Source organism: Podarcis pityusensis (assembly GCF_964106645.2).
Source record: "Podarcis pityusensis genome assembly, chromosome: 14".
In the NCBI taxonomy this organism is placed as follows: Eukaryota; Metazoa; Chordata; class Lepidosauria; order Squamata; family Lacertidae; genus Podarcis; species Podarcis pityusensis.
Window position 1 is genome coordinate 49,034,486 of NC_138039.1, and position 17,514 is coordinate 49,051,999.

The 17,514-nt window shown below is 50.4% G+C and overlaps 1 protein-coding gene across 5 annotated transcripts in view; it reads left to right on the forward strand.

Moving 5' to 3' along the window:
• The window catches only part of CA12 (carbonic anhydrase 12), a 41,470-nt gene that overhangs the window by 16,169 nt on the left and 7,787 nt on the right, over positions 1 to 17,514 (forward strand). For all 5 annotated transcript variants that reach the window (XM_080980831.1, XM_080980830.1, XM_080980832.1 and 2 more), the window contains 6 exons: positions 1,462 to 1,644; positions 3,236 to 3,378; positions 5,750 to 5,845; positions 6,797 to 6,860; positions 14,543 to 14,700; positions 17,046 to 17,172. In XM_080980831.1, the coding sequence (XP_080836957.1) occupies positions 1,462 to 1,644; positions 3,236 to 3,378; positions 5,750 to 5,845; positions 6,797 to 6,860; positions 14,543 to 14,700; positions 17,046 to 17,172 (771 nt within the window). The remainder of the gene's footprint in view (positions 1 to 1,461; positions 1,645 to 3,235; positions 3,379 to 5,749; positions 5,846 to 6,796; positions 6,861 to 14,542; positions 14,701 to 17,045; positions 17,173 to 17,514) is intronic.

A 17,514-nucleotide genomic window follows, 5' to 3' on the forward strand; every position in this document is an offset into this window, starting at 1 on the left:
GCTTCAAGGTAGCCTCCAAAGCGAAATAGCTACATGGCACAATTTCCCCTTAGGGGAAATCTGTCTTGGAATTACTGTTTTTTTCAAGAGACCTTTGTGTCACATGGGAAATGATGCAGAGTGTTTGCTGTCTCCGCTGCCCAGCCCCACACAGTTCTTCTTTGTGTGGTTCATCTTTGACTTGCTGAAGCTGCTTGTTTCTCTCCTATAAGAGTTCCCCAGTCCTACTTTAGCAAGCATCAGCTCTCAATTCCTTTCCTTATTGCTGCAGGACATTTCCATTTATCTGAGTCAGATAAGGAGCTCCCCCCCCCCCCCCCCAGGTCCTGCCCTCCATGTAGGAAGCTTGCAGGAGACCTTTGCACATTTAAACCCATTCCACTGTTTCTAAAGACGTAGAAAATGTGCGTGCGTGCGTGCGCACACAGGCACCTCAGGTATATAACATTGCTGTTGAAAGGTGTTTCGTCTGCAAGATGTGATTCTAACAGGTCAGGGCATGGTTGTAGTGGTCCTTGGAGCAGAGAGGGCAGCGAGAGATAATTCTGTTCTGCTGGCAAGGCAAGGAGAGGAGAGGGAGTTGTTGCCATTAAGTGTTTATCTTTCAAGGAGCTTTTATTCTCACGACTCCACTTTTATCTCACAACTCCACTAGGTGGGCTAGGCTTAGAGAGAGAGAGGCACGTCAGAAAGTGAGTTTTATGGCTGAACAGTGATTTGAACCTAGGTTCTCCCTGCTCCTAATCCAAATAAGGACTCATCCATCTGGCCTGCTACTTCCCCCCTGGAAAACCCACTCTTTACCACTGAATTGGGACAAATGGCAATTAGGTTTTCTGCGGATTGCTGGTTGTTCCGATTCAGCAGCAAAGAGTGGGTTTTTCAAGGGAAAGCTGCAGGGCAAAACCACTCAGACCTGTTCTTAGAAAGTGGGGGAGAAGTGGGAAACCGCTCAAACCCTTTCAAGGCATGGAACGAGCGTAACACTGGGCAGGCCATAAGGCTTGTCTCAAGAAGCAATTGTCTGTATAGTTCCCAGGGCAACATATACCTGCCTATTTACATGTCCAAGGTTCTTTAAAAAACAAACAAACAAATTTTCAGGTACACATTTTCCACAATTAAATATAAAACAATACATCCAACGACTTCCCTTCTCCTCCTCCGATGGTTCATTGTACTTTCAAAATTAGCTGCATATTCTATTTCTTCCATCTAGTTTCCCCCTTCCCATCATATCTTAATCTAAATTATACTGTTGAATTTACAATAATCCTGCTAGCCTTTTCACTTGCTCACAATAGTTTTCCAAATGGGTCCCTAAATGGATGTTTGAGTTCAAGGTATTTCTCAAATGTCTGAAGAGGCTGAAGACTACTGGGCGAGACAGGCCAATGGTCTGACCCTGTGCCATGCATCTTCCTGTGTTTCGAATCTGGATTCCTTTATTGTCTCCCTGAGGTTCTTCTGATGGGGAGCGAGTGTGGCCCAAGATGTTCCCCTTTTGTGGAGGAGTATTCCAGTCGCCAATTGATTTTCACAATGACGTTCTCCAGTATGATTCAACTCTTCTGCCCATAGAACTGGAAGGCTACAATGTCTCCCCCACTGAGGAGTTTATTTTGACCAATAATGGACATTCAGGTAAGGGAGGCTAACATGGACAGAGAAAATTGAACTATTACTATCATTACATAATGACAAAGAATACTATTTAGCATTTGTACAGGACTTTAGAGTGTTCTGATTATTCTCAATATATATTTTCTCAATAATTTCTAATAATTTATTATCTTTCTTTTTTTAAAAATGATAATATAGGCCAGCCTTATTCCCATTTTGTAGACATTCAGGGATCAGCATAGATAGGATTTGGTTGGGTTTACAGTCTTCACCACACTGCCTGTTTATTTTGGCACATAACTTTGGATCTAGTTTTCCCTCCTGTGTGGAGGTGTTGTCACACATATTGCTTCTGTGCCCATATGTATGTCTACACAGGTGGCCACTCAAAGAACCTCAGTTACAAGTTAAATGACTTGCTATTGGTGACGATTATGACGGTCTTAATACAGTGCTACTAATAGACGAAATAGCTCTAAAACCACAAGGTGTACAACTCTAACCAAAGCACAGTGAATAATAACCTCCTAGCATGTTAAATTGGGCTTGGCAACCGAGGTACAATGTTCTTCATCCAAGTTTAGAGGGATGAGCTGCATTTAGTATTTTGTTTGATATTCTGGATATTGGCAGCAGCCAGAAAATGGAAAAATACAACTAGCAGAGGCACAGGATGCTTCGAAATGTTGCTAGTTTGTCATCCCTTTAGTTTCCTCATCCCAACAAAAATGCACATGATATTCAGAATTTCCTTCCTTAGCAATCTCCATCCATATGCACATAGTAAATTTTATCTGAACTTCCTTAATGTTTTTACAGTATTGTGAATTATTCCCTTTTGCAGCAGGTTTGATGACAAAATAATTCTCTTCCTTCAATGGCTGCAAAGTTTCTTGTTGCCTCTGCACCAGTGTGAAATATAACCCTTTTAAAATGCACTAACATCCCAACAGGGACGCGGGTGGCGCTGTGGGTAAAACCGCAGCGCCTAGGACTTGCCGATCGTATGGTTGGCGGTTCGAATCCCCGCAGCGGGGTGCGCTCCCATCGTTCGGTCCCAGCGCCTGCCAACCTAGCAGTTCGAAAGCACCCCCGGGTGCAAGTAGATAAATAGGGACCGCTTACCAGCGGGAAGGTAAACGGCGTTCCGTGTGCTGTGCTGGTTCGCCAGAGCAGCTTCGTCACGCTGGCCACGTGACCCGGAAGTGTCTGCGGACAGCGCTGGCTCCCGGCCTCTAGAGTGAGATGAGCGCACAACCCTAGAGTCTGGCAAGACTGGCCCATACAGGCAGGGGTACCTTTACCTTTACCTTTAACATCCCAACATTAATCCTTTGAGGACTGTGATATTAGCCAGTGTTAGTACTAGGAGCCCTAAATGTAGCTCTCAGTTTAAGATCTTGCCCGAAAAGGTGAGAGCAATTTGAGCTGCATCCTAACTTGGGAAGCTACATCTAAGATCAGAACTGGCAGAATTCATTTGCCTCTGTACATATAAATTAGCATATGCAATTTTATGTAAATATGTGTCATGGACCTGCACTGAGTTTTGCCCCTGCATTTAATACTGTCATGTCATGTTGTCTCCCTCTCCCATCTTCTCCTCCCCTAGTAAGAATGAGTCTTTCTCAAAGCATGCGCATCCGGAGCCTCCCTTCCCACTATTCTGCCGCTCAGCTCCATTTACACTGGGGAAACCGGAACAAGCAGGAAGGATCTGAACACACAATTGGTGGGAGGCATTTTGCTGCTGAAGTAAGATTTTTATTGCGCCTTTCAGATATCTATTTATTAAAACATTTTATGCCATGTTTTGGCCCTACAAAGGGCACCCAAGACAATTTACAATTAAGATCCAACAACAATTAAAATTGAAAGGCAAGATTAAAATACACTAAATTTCCTGCCTTATTTTTCCTTTTCCTTATGAGGCTGGCAGAAGCAGACTGCTAGCTGCTCCCCTCTGCTGCACAGCACAGCTGGCTTTGTTCATCGCAAGTTTTGTACGCCACTTTTAGGACCTTTTCTCAGGTGGAAAAGCAGCTAATATTTTTAATATACATATTTTAATCAAACTTACTAAGTACAGAAAAATATATTTTGAGTTTCACAACTTTAATAATAAAAAAAAGTTTATTAGCTCTTGCATTCTATTTCATTCCCTGATATAGTTTTCCTCAGGACAAACAACTCTCTACAAGCCCCACCTTCTCAAAGCAACACATTTACAAATCTTGTAGCACCAAATCATAACACAGACAAGTTCCAAATGATACCAGAAAAATCTTTTTTTCCTTAAAGATTCAATACATGGTGAACTATCATATCTGTTTAGCAGGGAGAAATCTATGCCAAGTGTAACTATTATTTTTTTTTACTACAGCTCCCATCAGTCCCAGCCAGCATGACCAAAGATCAGGAATGATGGGAGTTGTAATCACCAATATCTGGCAAGCACCACATTGGCCACCCTGGGATGAGGGTGCTCTTAAGGACTGCTGATTGATCCAGATATGCTAATAGGTTTTGCAATCCTAGTTTAGATATTTATTCTACAGAACTGCCTGGGAGGACCAATCTGAACACAGCACCACAATCCATTCCATGCAAGGGTCAAACTAGGCTTTATTTCACCTGGGTCAAAGACTCAGTTTGGCATGCACACCCATTTATTTGTGCACACGCATGCATACACACACACACACACACGGGGTGGTGGTGGCTGGGAACCTCAATGGCGCCCCTCTGGAGGCTTCACCTGGGACAAAAATCTAGCTACCCCCCCCCCATAGCTATGACAATGTTCTGTGGATGCCACAAAGAATTGCCATTATGTTCAGTTCCTTCAGTTCACAACCACAAAGCTGTTTCATGTCTTGCACTAATTATAAGTCTAGCAGAACACATGGATGCCTGCCATGAAGTATAATTCAAGGTCAATTACAAGGGACTGAGAGCGCAAGGCTGCAGGAATACATCTTGGTTCCTGAGGCAGAAAACCCTAATGGTGTGATGTTGGCACTCTTCCCCATCCCGTATTCCTTGCTGTTAACAGGGGGCATCCAAGCTGCCCAGAAGCTGTCCCACATAAGCCACCTCATTAAAATACCATATTCTTGGTGAACTGTACCCATCAGACAAATTTCCCCCGTATTCCATTCTGCCACTTCTGTAGTTAATGCTGTAATTCTGATGGTCTGTTACAGAGATAGGGGACCTTTTCTGACTGGTGGGCCAGATCTTACTCTCTCCTCCGCCAGTGGGCCAGATTTGACAAGCGGGCAAGGCTGTCCACATGTCAATCAACAGACATCACAGTGATGTCACGAGATGCTGTGCTAAAGTCCTTTGCAAGCAGCTCCACACTGCTCCGTAAACCTCTGAAAATCAGTTTTTGGAGGTTCAAAGAGCGACTCTGGGAGGGGAAAGTGGTTTGCATTGAATAGAAATCACTTTCACCTCCTTGAGTAAGGCACATTCCTACCACACATCAGCTGAAGGGGAGGGGAGCACATCTGTCTCTGCAAAGGAATAATCTGTTGCTCGTCGTTCTTTTGAAGCCTCATGTCTACCTGCCCCACTACCTGCCAAATTGGGAAGCCTGGTGGGCCAAGTCAAGCCCCCAGGCCCCAAATTCTGCACCTCTGTTCTATTATAACTACGCCAGGCTTGGGGTGTGTAAAATCCAGCATGCTGGTCCATTCAGGCATATATATATATATAGTCAGTTTTCCTAATCAGGCAACTTATATTGCAGTAAGGCATCCAGTAAATCAGGTTATCTTTTGCAAGCTTTGTAAATTTGTTAAGCCCAGGGGCAGAGCTACCTGCCTCGGCATCCGGAGCGGCGCAGGGGCGGGGCTAGCTTCCCATGCGGTGAGTGTCCCTAGCCGCTTGCCACCCGCATGGCGAGCATCCCTAGCTGCCTGCTGCCTGCGTGGTGAGCATGGAGGGGGCGCTGCTAGCTGCCCATGGCAGCATCATCCCTAACAGCCCGTCGCCCACGCAGCGAGCATGGGGGGGCGCAGTGATGTCACCCGATGCGCACCGCACCCCCCCCACCTGCCTTCCTCCACCAGTGGTTAAGCCTTCGGCTGGTGTTTGCCATTTTATTCCCCCTCTGTAGCTCCACATCGTACATTACAACTCTGACAAATATCTGGACGTGAACTCAGCAATGGACAAATCAGATGGACTGGCAGTCTTGGCAATCCTGATTGAGGTAAGCAGCTCTTTCCCTCAAAGGTGTCCAAAACTAAAGTCTACCCAGAGGTTTAATATAATTCAGGTCTTATCTGGCTCTTGGCAGTTGATGATTCTATCCAGGTTCCAAGCTTGTCCCAGAGCTGGAGAAGCTTTGGCCCTCCAGTTGTTGTTGGACTCCAACTCCCATCAGCCCCTGCCACACTTGCCAATGCTCAGTGATAGCAGAAGTTGTAGCCCATCAACATCTGGAGGGCCACATGTTCCCCACCCCTGCTCCAGACACAGGGAAAAGGAGGAGACAAGGCTCTTTTGATTGCCTGCCCTTGTGGATGAAGGATTGCTGCCCTGTTAAAAGCTGTTTCATACATCTTACAATGCAAACAACATTATCTCCCTCCCCAAAGTATGCTTTGGTCACCAAATATGTTTGGAGTTGCTTTTCCAGTGCTATTTTGCTAATGGTTTAGTGAACTATAATCATGGCTATTAAGTATTTTAGAATGTGGTTGAAGAAATCACTCACCACCAGATGCCATTATTCTAATGAGAGCAGCTCTGGGGTTATTGAAACACAAATGTATTTGTGCCCTGAAAAGAAATGACCTCAGCCCACTAAATCTGTGGCTGGGCTTATATCGCCAACAAGTGATGGCGTAAACTGAAACAACGAGGTCAGACCAAAACATTCAGGTGCCCAAAACATCCACATGGTCTTCTTCCCTACTGAGTAAACATGGGGAAACAATCCATCCAAAGCTCTCCTGTGCAAGTTCCATTGAAGTGGATGGGAGCTGTGCTACTGTGTTCTTGCGCAGGAGACCTTCCTGGTGGATTTTGCCCCTTATTGGGCTCTCCTCTTCCATTACCATTAATGGTGCCTAATAAAGATCTGCAAGTACTTGCTGAACCTAAAACTACGCAGAATTATAATGGCTTAGAAAATAAATCTTCTCCCTTTTTGTTACAGACAGGCGCATTCAATCCATCATTCGAAAAGATCTTCAGTCATTTTCAGAATGTGAAATACAAAGGTAGGAAAGAGGATTTCAACTGGAATTTTGCATCCCTAAGCAGTCAAATCTGAAGACTTTGTCAATTTAGGATGTGCTTGCAGTGCAGGTTACCGTATTTTTCGCCCTATAGGACGCACTTTTCCCCCTCCAAAAATGAAGGGGAAATGTGTGTGCGTCCTATGGGGCGAATGCAGGCTTTCGCTGAAGCCTGGAGAGCGAGAGGGGTCGGTGCGCACCGACCCCTCTTGTTCTCCAGGCTTCAGGAAGCTCTCCGCAAGCCTTGGGAGCCCGGCGTGACTTCCCGCTGGGTTCCCTAGGCTTGCGGATAGCAGCCTGCATCCCGAAGCCTGGGGCGAGCTGAGCAGCGCGCCCGGGCTTCGGGCAGATATCCGCAAGCCTGGAGAGACCGGCGGGAACTCCCACCGGTCTCCCCAGGCTTGCAGATAGCAGCCTGTTTTGGGGGCTGGGGTCGGGGGAAGCTCGAGCTTCCCTCGCCCCAGCCCCGCGCCTGGGGGGGAAATAAAATTTTTTATTTTATTTCCCCCCAAAAAAACTAGGTGCACCCTATGGGGCGAAAAATACGGTAATTCATTAGAAATCAGTGTGAGGTTGGTTTGCTGTATGTGGTACTGAATTGTTTATAAGCAAGTTGTCAGAGCTGCTTCCAGATCCTAGCTCACAGAGGATCACGCTAGCCAGCGATCATTAAATAAAAGTCTTTATTGAGTTACAGTTTCCATTCTCAAGCTGCTGCGTGCAACTCTACGTCTCATGGTTAGATCGGCGAAGCTCCATCTGAGTCTCCGCCCCTTGTACACCAACTTAATATCCTAGCCTTGCTCCACCTTTTCCGCCTGACTGTTCTTCTCTGGGTCCCTCTGCCCCCCGGGGTCTCTTCCTTCCGGGATTCCTCTGACGCTGACGCTGACCCCCCTGACTCTTCTCCCTCCTTTCGGCGGGCTTTAGGACCTGGCTCCCTTTCCGGGCTGCCTACTGCGCCACCTTCCTGTGCATTTGAACTTGGCACGCGCGCCCAACCTTCCACCTTCCGTCTGACCGTTTCTTCGCTCCCCGATGGAGGTGTGGCCACTCCTGACTCGTGCCCTCCCCCCTGTTGTGAGCTGCCAGCGCTTGATCCCTGGCGCCCTTCCTCTTCCCTGCTCTCTGGCGGTGACGCTGGTCCTGATTTCCAACTGCTCCCCTCTGAGTCCCCTCTGGCTCTATCTTCCTGGGGTGTCCCCCTAGGCTCCCCCCTTGCCCTGGCCACTGGTGCTCCTTTCTGTGAATCTTCTGATTCACTGGAAAGACTCGGAGATCTCGGGTCGTCGTCATCACTCATCTTTTCTTCTGCCTCCTCTCCCTCGCTCTCTGTTTCCTCCCTTGCCCTTGCCTCTGCTCCTGAACCCCTGACATCCATCCCCCCCTCGAAGCCCCCTCTTCCCCCCTCCCCTCCTTCCGGTGCGGGATCTGGGTGCTGCCGTGTCAGGGGGACGAATGTCGGATACAGTTCGCTTCCCGTGGCGGGCCGCCATCCGAAGTCTTCCGGTTCTTCCTCCCTGCTCTCGTTGACGACGGTCACCTCCGCTTCCATCTCTGTGCCGCCGTGCTCGAAACCCGGGTCGTCCCCGAAAACGTCCATGTCCGTCTCTCCCTCGTTGCCTTCTGGAGACGTTGCTCGTCCTGGACCCTCCAGCCACCTTCTGCGGAACTGCTCCTCTGGTCGATCATCCCACCAATACGAGGGTTCTGAAGCAGATCCCGAGGGTGACCCCTCCGGGGAACGGGCGTCTCGTGTCGGTTCCTCGTCCGAGTCGAACCCCCGGAACGTGCTGGCTGAAAGCGTGGGCGTGAAAAGCCAGTCGTCGAAAAAGTCTGCTGGCATTGGCCTATGTGGGAAGAGGGCATGAAACTCTTCTTTGAGCAGAGGTTCGTCTAAAGCGTAGCCCGGCACCCAGCTGTTGGCACTGGCCGGGGTGCCCTCCTTGGCGAGAAGGTATTCTACCCCCTCTTCCCCCCATCTGGAGTCCAAAATCTCCGTGACTTCGTTGATGCGCTCCTCCTGTGCCACTCCCCCTTGCCCGGTTCTCTCTCGGAGCGGACCCGGTGCCGTTCCTGGTTCCTGAAACCTGTGAGGTGCCTTGTAGGGAGTGAGCACCGATCTGTGGAACACCGGATGCATTCTGGAACCCTCCGGAAGAGCCAGCCTGAAAGCCACCGGGTTGACCTGTTCGTCGACTTGGTAGGGCCCCAGTTGTTTATGCCCTAGTTTCTTCTTCGCCAACGACCTGGCCGGCACTGCGTGGGCTGCTAACCAGACCCAGTCTCCCACATGGATCTCTTCGCCAACCCTTCTGTGTTTGTCCGCTTGTACCTTGTATGCGTGTTTAGCCAGCTCCAGGTGCCGCCGCAGCTGATCGTGGACCTCCTGCAACTCCGACGCGAACGCATCTGCTGTCTGCGGCTCCCCCTCCCCCATTCTTTCCAGTCCCGGGAAGGTTCTAGGGTGCCTCCCGTTGTTGGCGAAGAACGGCGTGACCCCCGTGGACACGTGCTTCGTGTTGTTGTAGGCGAACTCGGCGAGAGGCAGGTAATCCACCCACGTCGCAGGCTGTTGATTCGCATAACATCTCAGGTACTGCTGCATGATGGCATTGACCCGCTCCGCTTGCCCGTTGGTCTGCGGGTGTCTAGCCGACGCCAGGTTGATCTTGACGTTCAGGAAGCCCATCAGCCTCTGCCAGAAGTTTGAGATGAACTGTCGCCCTCGGTCGGACAGAATAGACCGCGGCAGACCGTGAACCTTGAACACGTGGTCTATGAACAGTTTGGCGGTTTGTTCCGCCGTGGCCACCTTCGCACACGGAATGAAATGTGCCATCTTGGAGAACAAATCCACCACCACCAGCACAGCCGTCTTGCCCCTCGAGCTGGGCAGATCCGTGACAAAGTCCAGGGCCACTCTCTCCCATGGCTCGAACGGAGTTTGCAGCGGTTCCAGCAGTCCGGCCGGCGGTCTGTGCACTGGTTTGGACCTCTGGCAGGTGTCACACCTCGCCACGTAGTCCGCGACTTCCCCTCTCATTCCGGGCCACCAGAAGTCTCTGGCTACTAATTCCACCGTCTTCTCCTTGCCAAAGTGCCCGGCAGTGGGCGCGTCGTGCAGCTGCTGTAGTACCTTGGCGCGAAGTTCGTCTCCCGGCACGTAGATGGCCCCTTTACGGATGAGCAAACCATCTCGCAGCTGGAACTCGTCGGTCGCTGCCGTGCCCCTGTGCACCTCTGCCATCTTTGCTTGCGCGAAGGAGTCATCCTGCAACGCTCGTCGCACCGCATCCAGGTCAACTGTTGCCGCCGCGCACGCCCACACTGTCGGTGCGAAGATGTGCATGGCGGCCGCTGGCGTTGCCTCCTCCAGATACTGTGGCTTACGGGAGAGAGCATCCACCATGATGTTGGTGTCCCCCGGGACATACTCTATTCGGAAGTCGAAATTCGCAAAGAACTCAGCCCAACGTATCTGCCTCTGGTTCAGGAACTGTGCCGTGCGCCAGTGCTCTAGATTCTTGTGGTCCGTGCAGACCTGCACCGTGTGCTTGGCGCCGATCAGGAAGTGCCTCCACGCTTTGAACGCTGCATGAATGGCCAGCAACTCCCTGTCCCAGATGGTGTAGTTCTGTTCGGACTTGCTGAGCTTCCTTGAGTAAAACGCTCCCGGCCTCCAAACCCCCTGCGGGTCTTTCTGCAGCAGGACTGCTCCCACGGCTCTGTCCGAAGCGTCTGTCTCCACCCTCATCGGCCTGCTGGGGTTGACATGAAGCAGCTGCTCTTCCGACGCGAAGAGACGCTTGAGTGCCTGAAAGGACTGCTCCGCCTGCTCTGTCCAGATGAACTTCTTTTTCTTGGAGCTGAGCGTGTCCGTGATGGCCGCTGTCTGCATCGCAAAGCCTTTGATAAACTTGCGATAGAAGTTCGCGAAGCCGACAAACCGTTGGACCTCCTTCCGGTTGCGTGGGCTTTTCCAATCCAACACTGCTCGGACCTTGGCGCTGTCCATGGCGAGCCCTTTATCAGACAACTTGTAGCCCAGGAAATCCACCTCGGTCACGTCGAATTGGCACTTCTCCAGCTTGGCGTAAAGCCTATGTTGCTGTAGCCTGCTCAGCACTTCCTTGACGTGTCTGTCATGCTCCTGCTGCGATTCTGAAAAGATCAGGATGTCATCCAAGAAACAGACGCACGTCTTGTAGAGGAGCCCCGCCAACACGTGATGCATGAAAGCTTGAAAAACGTGGGAGCCATTTTGCAATCCAAAAGGCATAACTCTATATTCGTAGGTGCCCAGGGGCGTGAACATGGCTGTCTTCCACTCATCTCCCTCCCGCATGCGAATGAGGTTGTATGCCCCTCGCAGGTCCAACTTGGTGAACACTCTGCCCTTCCGTACCTTTGCGAGGAGGTCGTCGATTCGGGGCATGGGGAAGTCCGATGGCTTGGTCACACTGTTCAAGATGCGAAAGTCCACTACAAGTCTTTTTTGGGGCGTGTCCCGCTTCTTAACAAAGAATACCGGACTGCCCCCCGCTGCCTTGGACTCTCGGATGAAACCGCGCTCCAAATTATGATCTATGAACTCTTTGAGTTCCTGCAGTTCGTCCTCAGACATGGAATACAGCTTCCCTTTGGGCAGCGCCGCCCCCGGCAGCAGGTCAATTTTGCAGTCATATGGTCTGTGGGGGGGTAGCCTGTCTGCCTCTTTCTCGCAGAAAACCTCCAAAAATTCTGCGTACTTGTGGGGAACCGCTTGCAGCGTGCCTAGCTGCAGCTGTGACTCCTCTTCCCCTCCTTCCTGCCTGGGCACGATGCAGTGTTCAGCGCAAAAGGAAGAGCCGAAGGTCAGCTGCCTCTGGTACCAAGCCAGCGTCGGGCTGTGCTTGTCCAGCCAACTCATGCCCAATACAATGGGCGTGTCCGATAGTTGAGTGACATTGAAGCTGATGATTTCCCTGTGATTCCCAAGTCGCATCACCATTGGTGGCGTCTGCTTCACCACTTGCCCCCCTAGCAGCTCCCTGCCATCCACCGTGACAACCTGCAGGGGCAGCGTGGCAGGCAGCAACTGTATAGCGTGCCGGTCGACAAAGTCCTGCCCTATAAAGTCCGCATTGCTTCCGGAGTCAATGGTGATTGGCACGTCCATGGTGATTCCATTGGGCAGCTGGAGCGACGCGGTGAGCTTCACTACCGGTTTGGGCGGGAGAGGGTCCATGGGCTGTAAAATCTCTGGGGACTGCTTCACTGACACGTCTGGTTGGGCCCCAGTGCCTCTTCCTCCAACCAGACTCCTTCGTTTCCCTGCTGTGGTTGTCCTTGCTGCGTTGCTGCAGTTACCATTGCTGAGGCTGCAGTGTGCTTGTGGAGCCTCTGGGGACACTCTTTCGCCATATGCTGTGGATCATCGCAGATGTAACACTTCCTGTTCCCTCTAGGAGGCTTCGCTTTCACTGCTGCCGGTGCTAGGGCTCTGGCTGCTGACTGAGCCCTTGCACCTCCAACCTCCATAGGTTCCGCTCCTCCTCCTGGCGGAGGCGTGGATTGCGCACGCGCTGCTTCTCTGGGAAGGAAGGAGGAGCCCCTGGCTGGTTCGCGCCCTCCACGCCCTTCGTCCCTGCTCCACGGACGTCCTTCCAGCCGCACCCCCACCGCCAGCGCCCTCTGAACGATCTCCTGCGTGGTCCGGGGTCTCTCCCCCCTCGCAATTTCATCTTTAACCGAGCCGTGCAATCCCTCCCAAAACAGGTCTCTTACAGGAGCCGAATCTCTGTCCCATTCCAGGGCACTGACCAAAGCGAAAAAGCGGGCATGGTACTGCCTTACGCTGGCCCTCCCTTGCTTCAGTCCATGTATCTCCTGCCGAGCAAGATCCACGTCAATGCTTGATAAAAAGCACCCATCCATCGCTTTAATAAAGGCATCCGCATTTTGGAGCGCCGGATCCTTATCTCTCCACAAATTGCGCAGCCATGCTTTAGCATCTCCATGCAAATGGGACATGATGAATCCCACCTTCTCTTGCTCATCTCTAAAGTCTTTGTTCAGCAGTTGCAGTGCACACATTACATCTGCTCTAAAGTTGGGGTACTGTTGCAAATTCCCATCGAAGTGAGAGACCAGACCGCCTGTTCGTCTCCCCAACCCAATCCCCTCCGGTTTGGGTGTCAGTTGCCCTTGCTTCGTAAGCACTTCCAACCTGACCTGGAGATCCCTGTAGGCGGCAGCTGCGTCCTCCTCTCTCTTCCTGGATGCAAGAGCCTCGGCATTCAGGCTCTTCTCTGAGTTCCACTATCTGCTGTTCGGCCGTCATGTTGTCTGCCGTTCGTGAGCTCGCTAGTAGGCACCCGCTTTCTCTCCTCTCCGCGAGGACGTAGATGCCCACAATCTGGGGATGGAGCTTACTGTCAGAGCTGCTTCCAGATCCTAGCTCACAGAGGATCACGCTAGCCAGCGATCATTAAATAAAAGTCTTTATTGAGTTACAGTTTCCATTCTCAAGCTGCTGCGTGCAACTCTACGTCTCATGGTTAGATCGGCGAAGCCCCATCTGAGTCTCCGCCCCTTGTACACCAACTTAATATCCTAGCCTTGCTCCACCTTTTCCGCCTGACTGTTCTTCTCTGGGTCCCTCTGCCCCCCGGGGTCTCTTCCTTCCTGGATTCCTCTGACGCTGACGCTGACCCCCCTGACTCTTCTCCCTCCTTTCGGCGGGCTTTAGGACCTGGCTCCCTTTCCGGGCTGCCTACTGCGCCACCTTCCTGTGCATTTGAACTTGGCACGCGCGCCCAACCTTCCACCTTCCGTCTGACCGTTTCTTCGCTCCCCGATGGAGGTGTGGCCACTCCTGACTCGTGCCCTCCCCCCTGTTGTGAGCTGCCAGCGCTTGATCCCTGGCGCCCTTCCTCTTCCCTGCTCTCTGGCGGTGACGCTGGTCCTGATTTCCAACTGCTCCCCTCTGAGTCCCCTCTGGCTCTATCTTCCTGGGGTGTCCCCCTAGGCTCCCCCCTTGCCCTGGCCACTGGTGCTCCTTTCTGTGAATCTTCTGATTCACTGGAAAGACTCGGAGATCTCGGGTCGTCGTCATCACTCATCTTTTCTTCTGCCTCCTCTCCCTCGCTCTCTGTTTCCTCCCTTGCCCTTGCCTCTGCTCCTGAACCCCTGACACAAGTGATAACCCAAAGCAGCATAAACAAAAAATTAAAAAAGCAGCCTAACAAAATACATTCTGCTTGTTTTATCCATCGATACCATTGTCGTGCACCCACCCTGTTGTCTGCCTCACTGTCATCTCCCCACCCCTGACCTAGACAAGTTAGCTAACCTGCGGTTGAGCATGTGTCATGATGACAATACTGGATTACTTTTGTTGCTCAGCAAAGTGTGTGTTTTGCAGCAGCCAGCCACACTGATTGGCTGTCAGAGCTGTGACCTTTAGAGCAGAACACTTTGCTTCTCTAGCTAGATGCACAGCATCAGGGGGACTGACTGGTGAAAGTGCTCATTCTGTTGCATGCACAAATGAAACCTCCTTATCTGGAATAATGGAAAAGAGGGCAAAATAAAGAATTAAGGAAATGCTGCATCCAAAAATATGCTGAGAGTTGGGCTGGCAAGAATATAGTTATTAAAAAAAGGGTGATCTTTTTCAGATCAGGAAGCCTTCATCCCAGGTTTCAATGTCCAAGATTTGCTCCCAGACAGACTGGATGAATATTACCGCTATGAAGGATCCCTGACCACACCTCCTTGCTACCCAAGTGTTCTTTGGACGGTTTTTCGAAAGCCAGTACAAATTTCAGAGGAACAGGCAAGGGTCTATAAAACATATGTTCTCAGTTAAAGTTGGTAATCTTGCCAGTAATTGTGCATGAAGTGTATACCTGCCTTCTGAGAGAGCCAGTGTGGTGTAGTGGTTAAGAGTGGTGGACTCGTAATCTGGTGAACCGGGTTCGATTCCCTGCTCCTCCACATGCAGCTGCTGGGTGACCTTGGGCTGGTCACACTTCTCTGAAGTCTCTCAGCCTCACTCACCTCACAGAGTGTTTGTTGTGGAGGAGGAAGGGAAAGGAGATTGTTAGCCGCTTTGAGACTCCTTCAGGTAGTGATAAAGCGGGATATCAAATCCAAACTCCTCCTCCTCCACCACCTCTTCCTCCTCCTCCTCTTCTTCTTCTTCTTCTTCGTTTCCCACCTACTTACACCTTTATGGATGCTGTGCACAGGCTAGATTCCTATCTACCGTCTTAGCTTTACTGTGTTGGATTCAAACTGAAGATTAAGACTGAACTTCCGCCCTAGTGTTTGAGACATGGAAAACACAGACAGGGCTAATTCATTTGACCCAGTGTGAAAAATGAAATGAAATTGTTCTGTCATCAGTGTGTCCAGGGCTGTGCAAGCAATCAGTGGACAATATGAGAGTTGCAACCCAAGAGATCTTGGGGCACATTTAAGAAACTTGGGCAAGACCAGAATGTGTGCTGAATGTAGTGAAATGGTTGTCCACACATTCCATCACAGGCCTAGTATCCTCTGCAAAACCAAACCAAACCACCTGAAGGATAAACAGTAATGTACTAAATTGCAATCCAGGCAATGCACTCAGCAGTGGCACAGCATGGGGGAGGCCGGGGCCCCAGGCGCATTTTTAGGGGGTACAACAAGGTGCCCCTCGGCTAGCTGAGAGGGAGGGGAAGGGCACAGCTCCAAGCAGGCCTGACTTGGGGTGGAAGCAGCAGAGAGGAGAGGCAGCGGCAGCTTTGCCGCCCCTCTCCCTCACTGAGTTGGTAAGTGCAGCCCCCACCTGGCTGACTGGAAGGGTGCACACCTCCCCTGCTGCCTCCTCCTCATGGTGCCCTCCAAGCCCTGCCCCCGCACCCCCCCGGGCACTGGGAAGGCATGCTCTTCTGCTGGCACTCAACCACATTAGAACACCCACAGCTGATCTGGGTTGACATTTTTTAAAAAGCTGTCAAGACTGAATACAAGCCCCATATGTGGCTACTTGAAACAGCCCTAATCAAACATACTAAGAGAGCTAATTCTCCTTAATTGTGGGGGTATCCAGGTCTCTTAAAGGGGGGGGCATGTGCCTCTGGCTTAGTCAAGTCTGCTGTGGCAGCTGCTTTACAGAACATAAGAAGAGCCTGCTGGATCAGGCCAATGGGCCGTCTAGTTCAGCATCCTGTTCTCATTGTGGCCACCCAGATGCCTGTGGAAAACCCTTGAGCAGGATCTGAGCGCAAGAGCACTCTCCCTTCCTGAGGTTCCCAGCTTTCCACAGTGCATATTTCCATCTGGAAATCATACTGCCATTTCCACATTTTCCTTCTGTTACACAGTTTGCATGTTAAGAGAACAGGTGAGGTCCCTGTAGACTGGAGGTGGGCAGATGTTGTCCCCATCTTCAAAAAGGGCAAAAAGTAGACCCAGGTAACTACCGACTGGTGAACTTGGCATCGATACTAGGGAAGGTCCTAAAACAGATAATTCAACAGTTTGTCTGTGAGCACCTAGAAAAGGATGCTGTGATTACTAAGACCCAGGATAGGTTTCTCAAAAATAAGTCATGTAAGGCAAACCATTTCTTTTCTGATGGAATTACAAACTTGATGAATCTAGGGAATGCTATGGACATAGTGTATCTTAATTTCAGTAAGGCTTTTGACAAAGTCCCCCGTGGTATTCTTGCAAGGAAGCTAGTAAAATGTGGATTGAATGAGTTAACTGTTGGTGGATTTGTAGCTGGTTGGTGGACTGAACCCAGAGAGTACTCATTAATGGTTCCTCATCATCCTGGGAAAAAGTGACAAGTTGGGTACTGCAGGGTTCTGCCCTGAGCCCATTGTTGTTCAACATCTTTATAAGCAACTTGGATGAGGGACTTGAGGGATGCTCATCCAATTTGCAGATGACACTAAACTAGGAGGGGTACAGAATACAGAATCAGAATTCCAAGTGACCTTAACAGATTGGAGAATTCAGTCGCTTGAATTTTGACTAGTACTGTAGAGTCAATACATCCCAGCTACAGAAACATTAAAACTAGATACTGGGAGAAATGTCTCAACTGTAATAAGGACTGGTGGTGGAAGGAAAGCATGCTTTTCCTGCCACTCTGATATCATTAAAACTGTTGTGCTTTGCTCATAGCTGCTGGCCCTGGAAAGCACTCTGTACTGCACACAGCCTAGTGACCCTGCTCCTCTTGAAATGGTGAACAACTATAGGAGAGTCCAGGAGTTTGATGAAAGGCTGGTTTCTGTGTCCTTCCGGCAAGGTAAGCAACAGAAGATTCAAATTTCAAATTTATGCAGAGTTTAGAGTTTTATAAATTGCACCAGAGACACTTCCAAGCCAAGAACAGTTTGTTGGGTGTGTAGCATTCCCCCTTAACATGATATGAAATGGGGTGTCATTAAATACAGTTTTGTTTGTTTATCTTGCCTTCTGTTGGGGCAGCCCAACTGTATTTCCTAAAAGGCTAAAGTTGCAACAAGCGCCAGCAAGTGGATGTGGTGAACCAAAGGTGAGGTGGTCCAGGAGCTTTGCTGGCACCAGCTGAATCCTCAAGATAACCTTAGGTGTGGTGGAGATCATGGCCACCTGTGGGCTGCTCTGC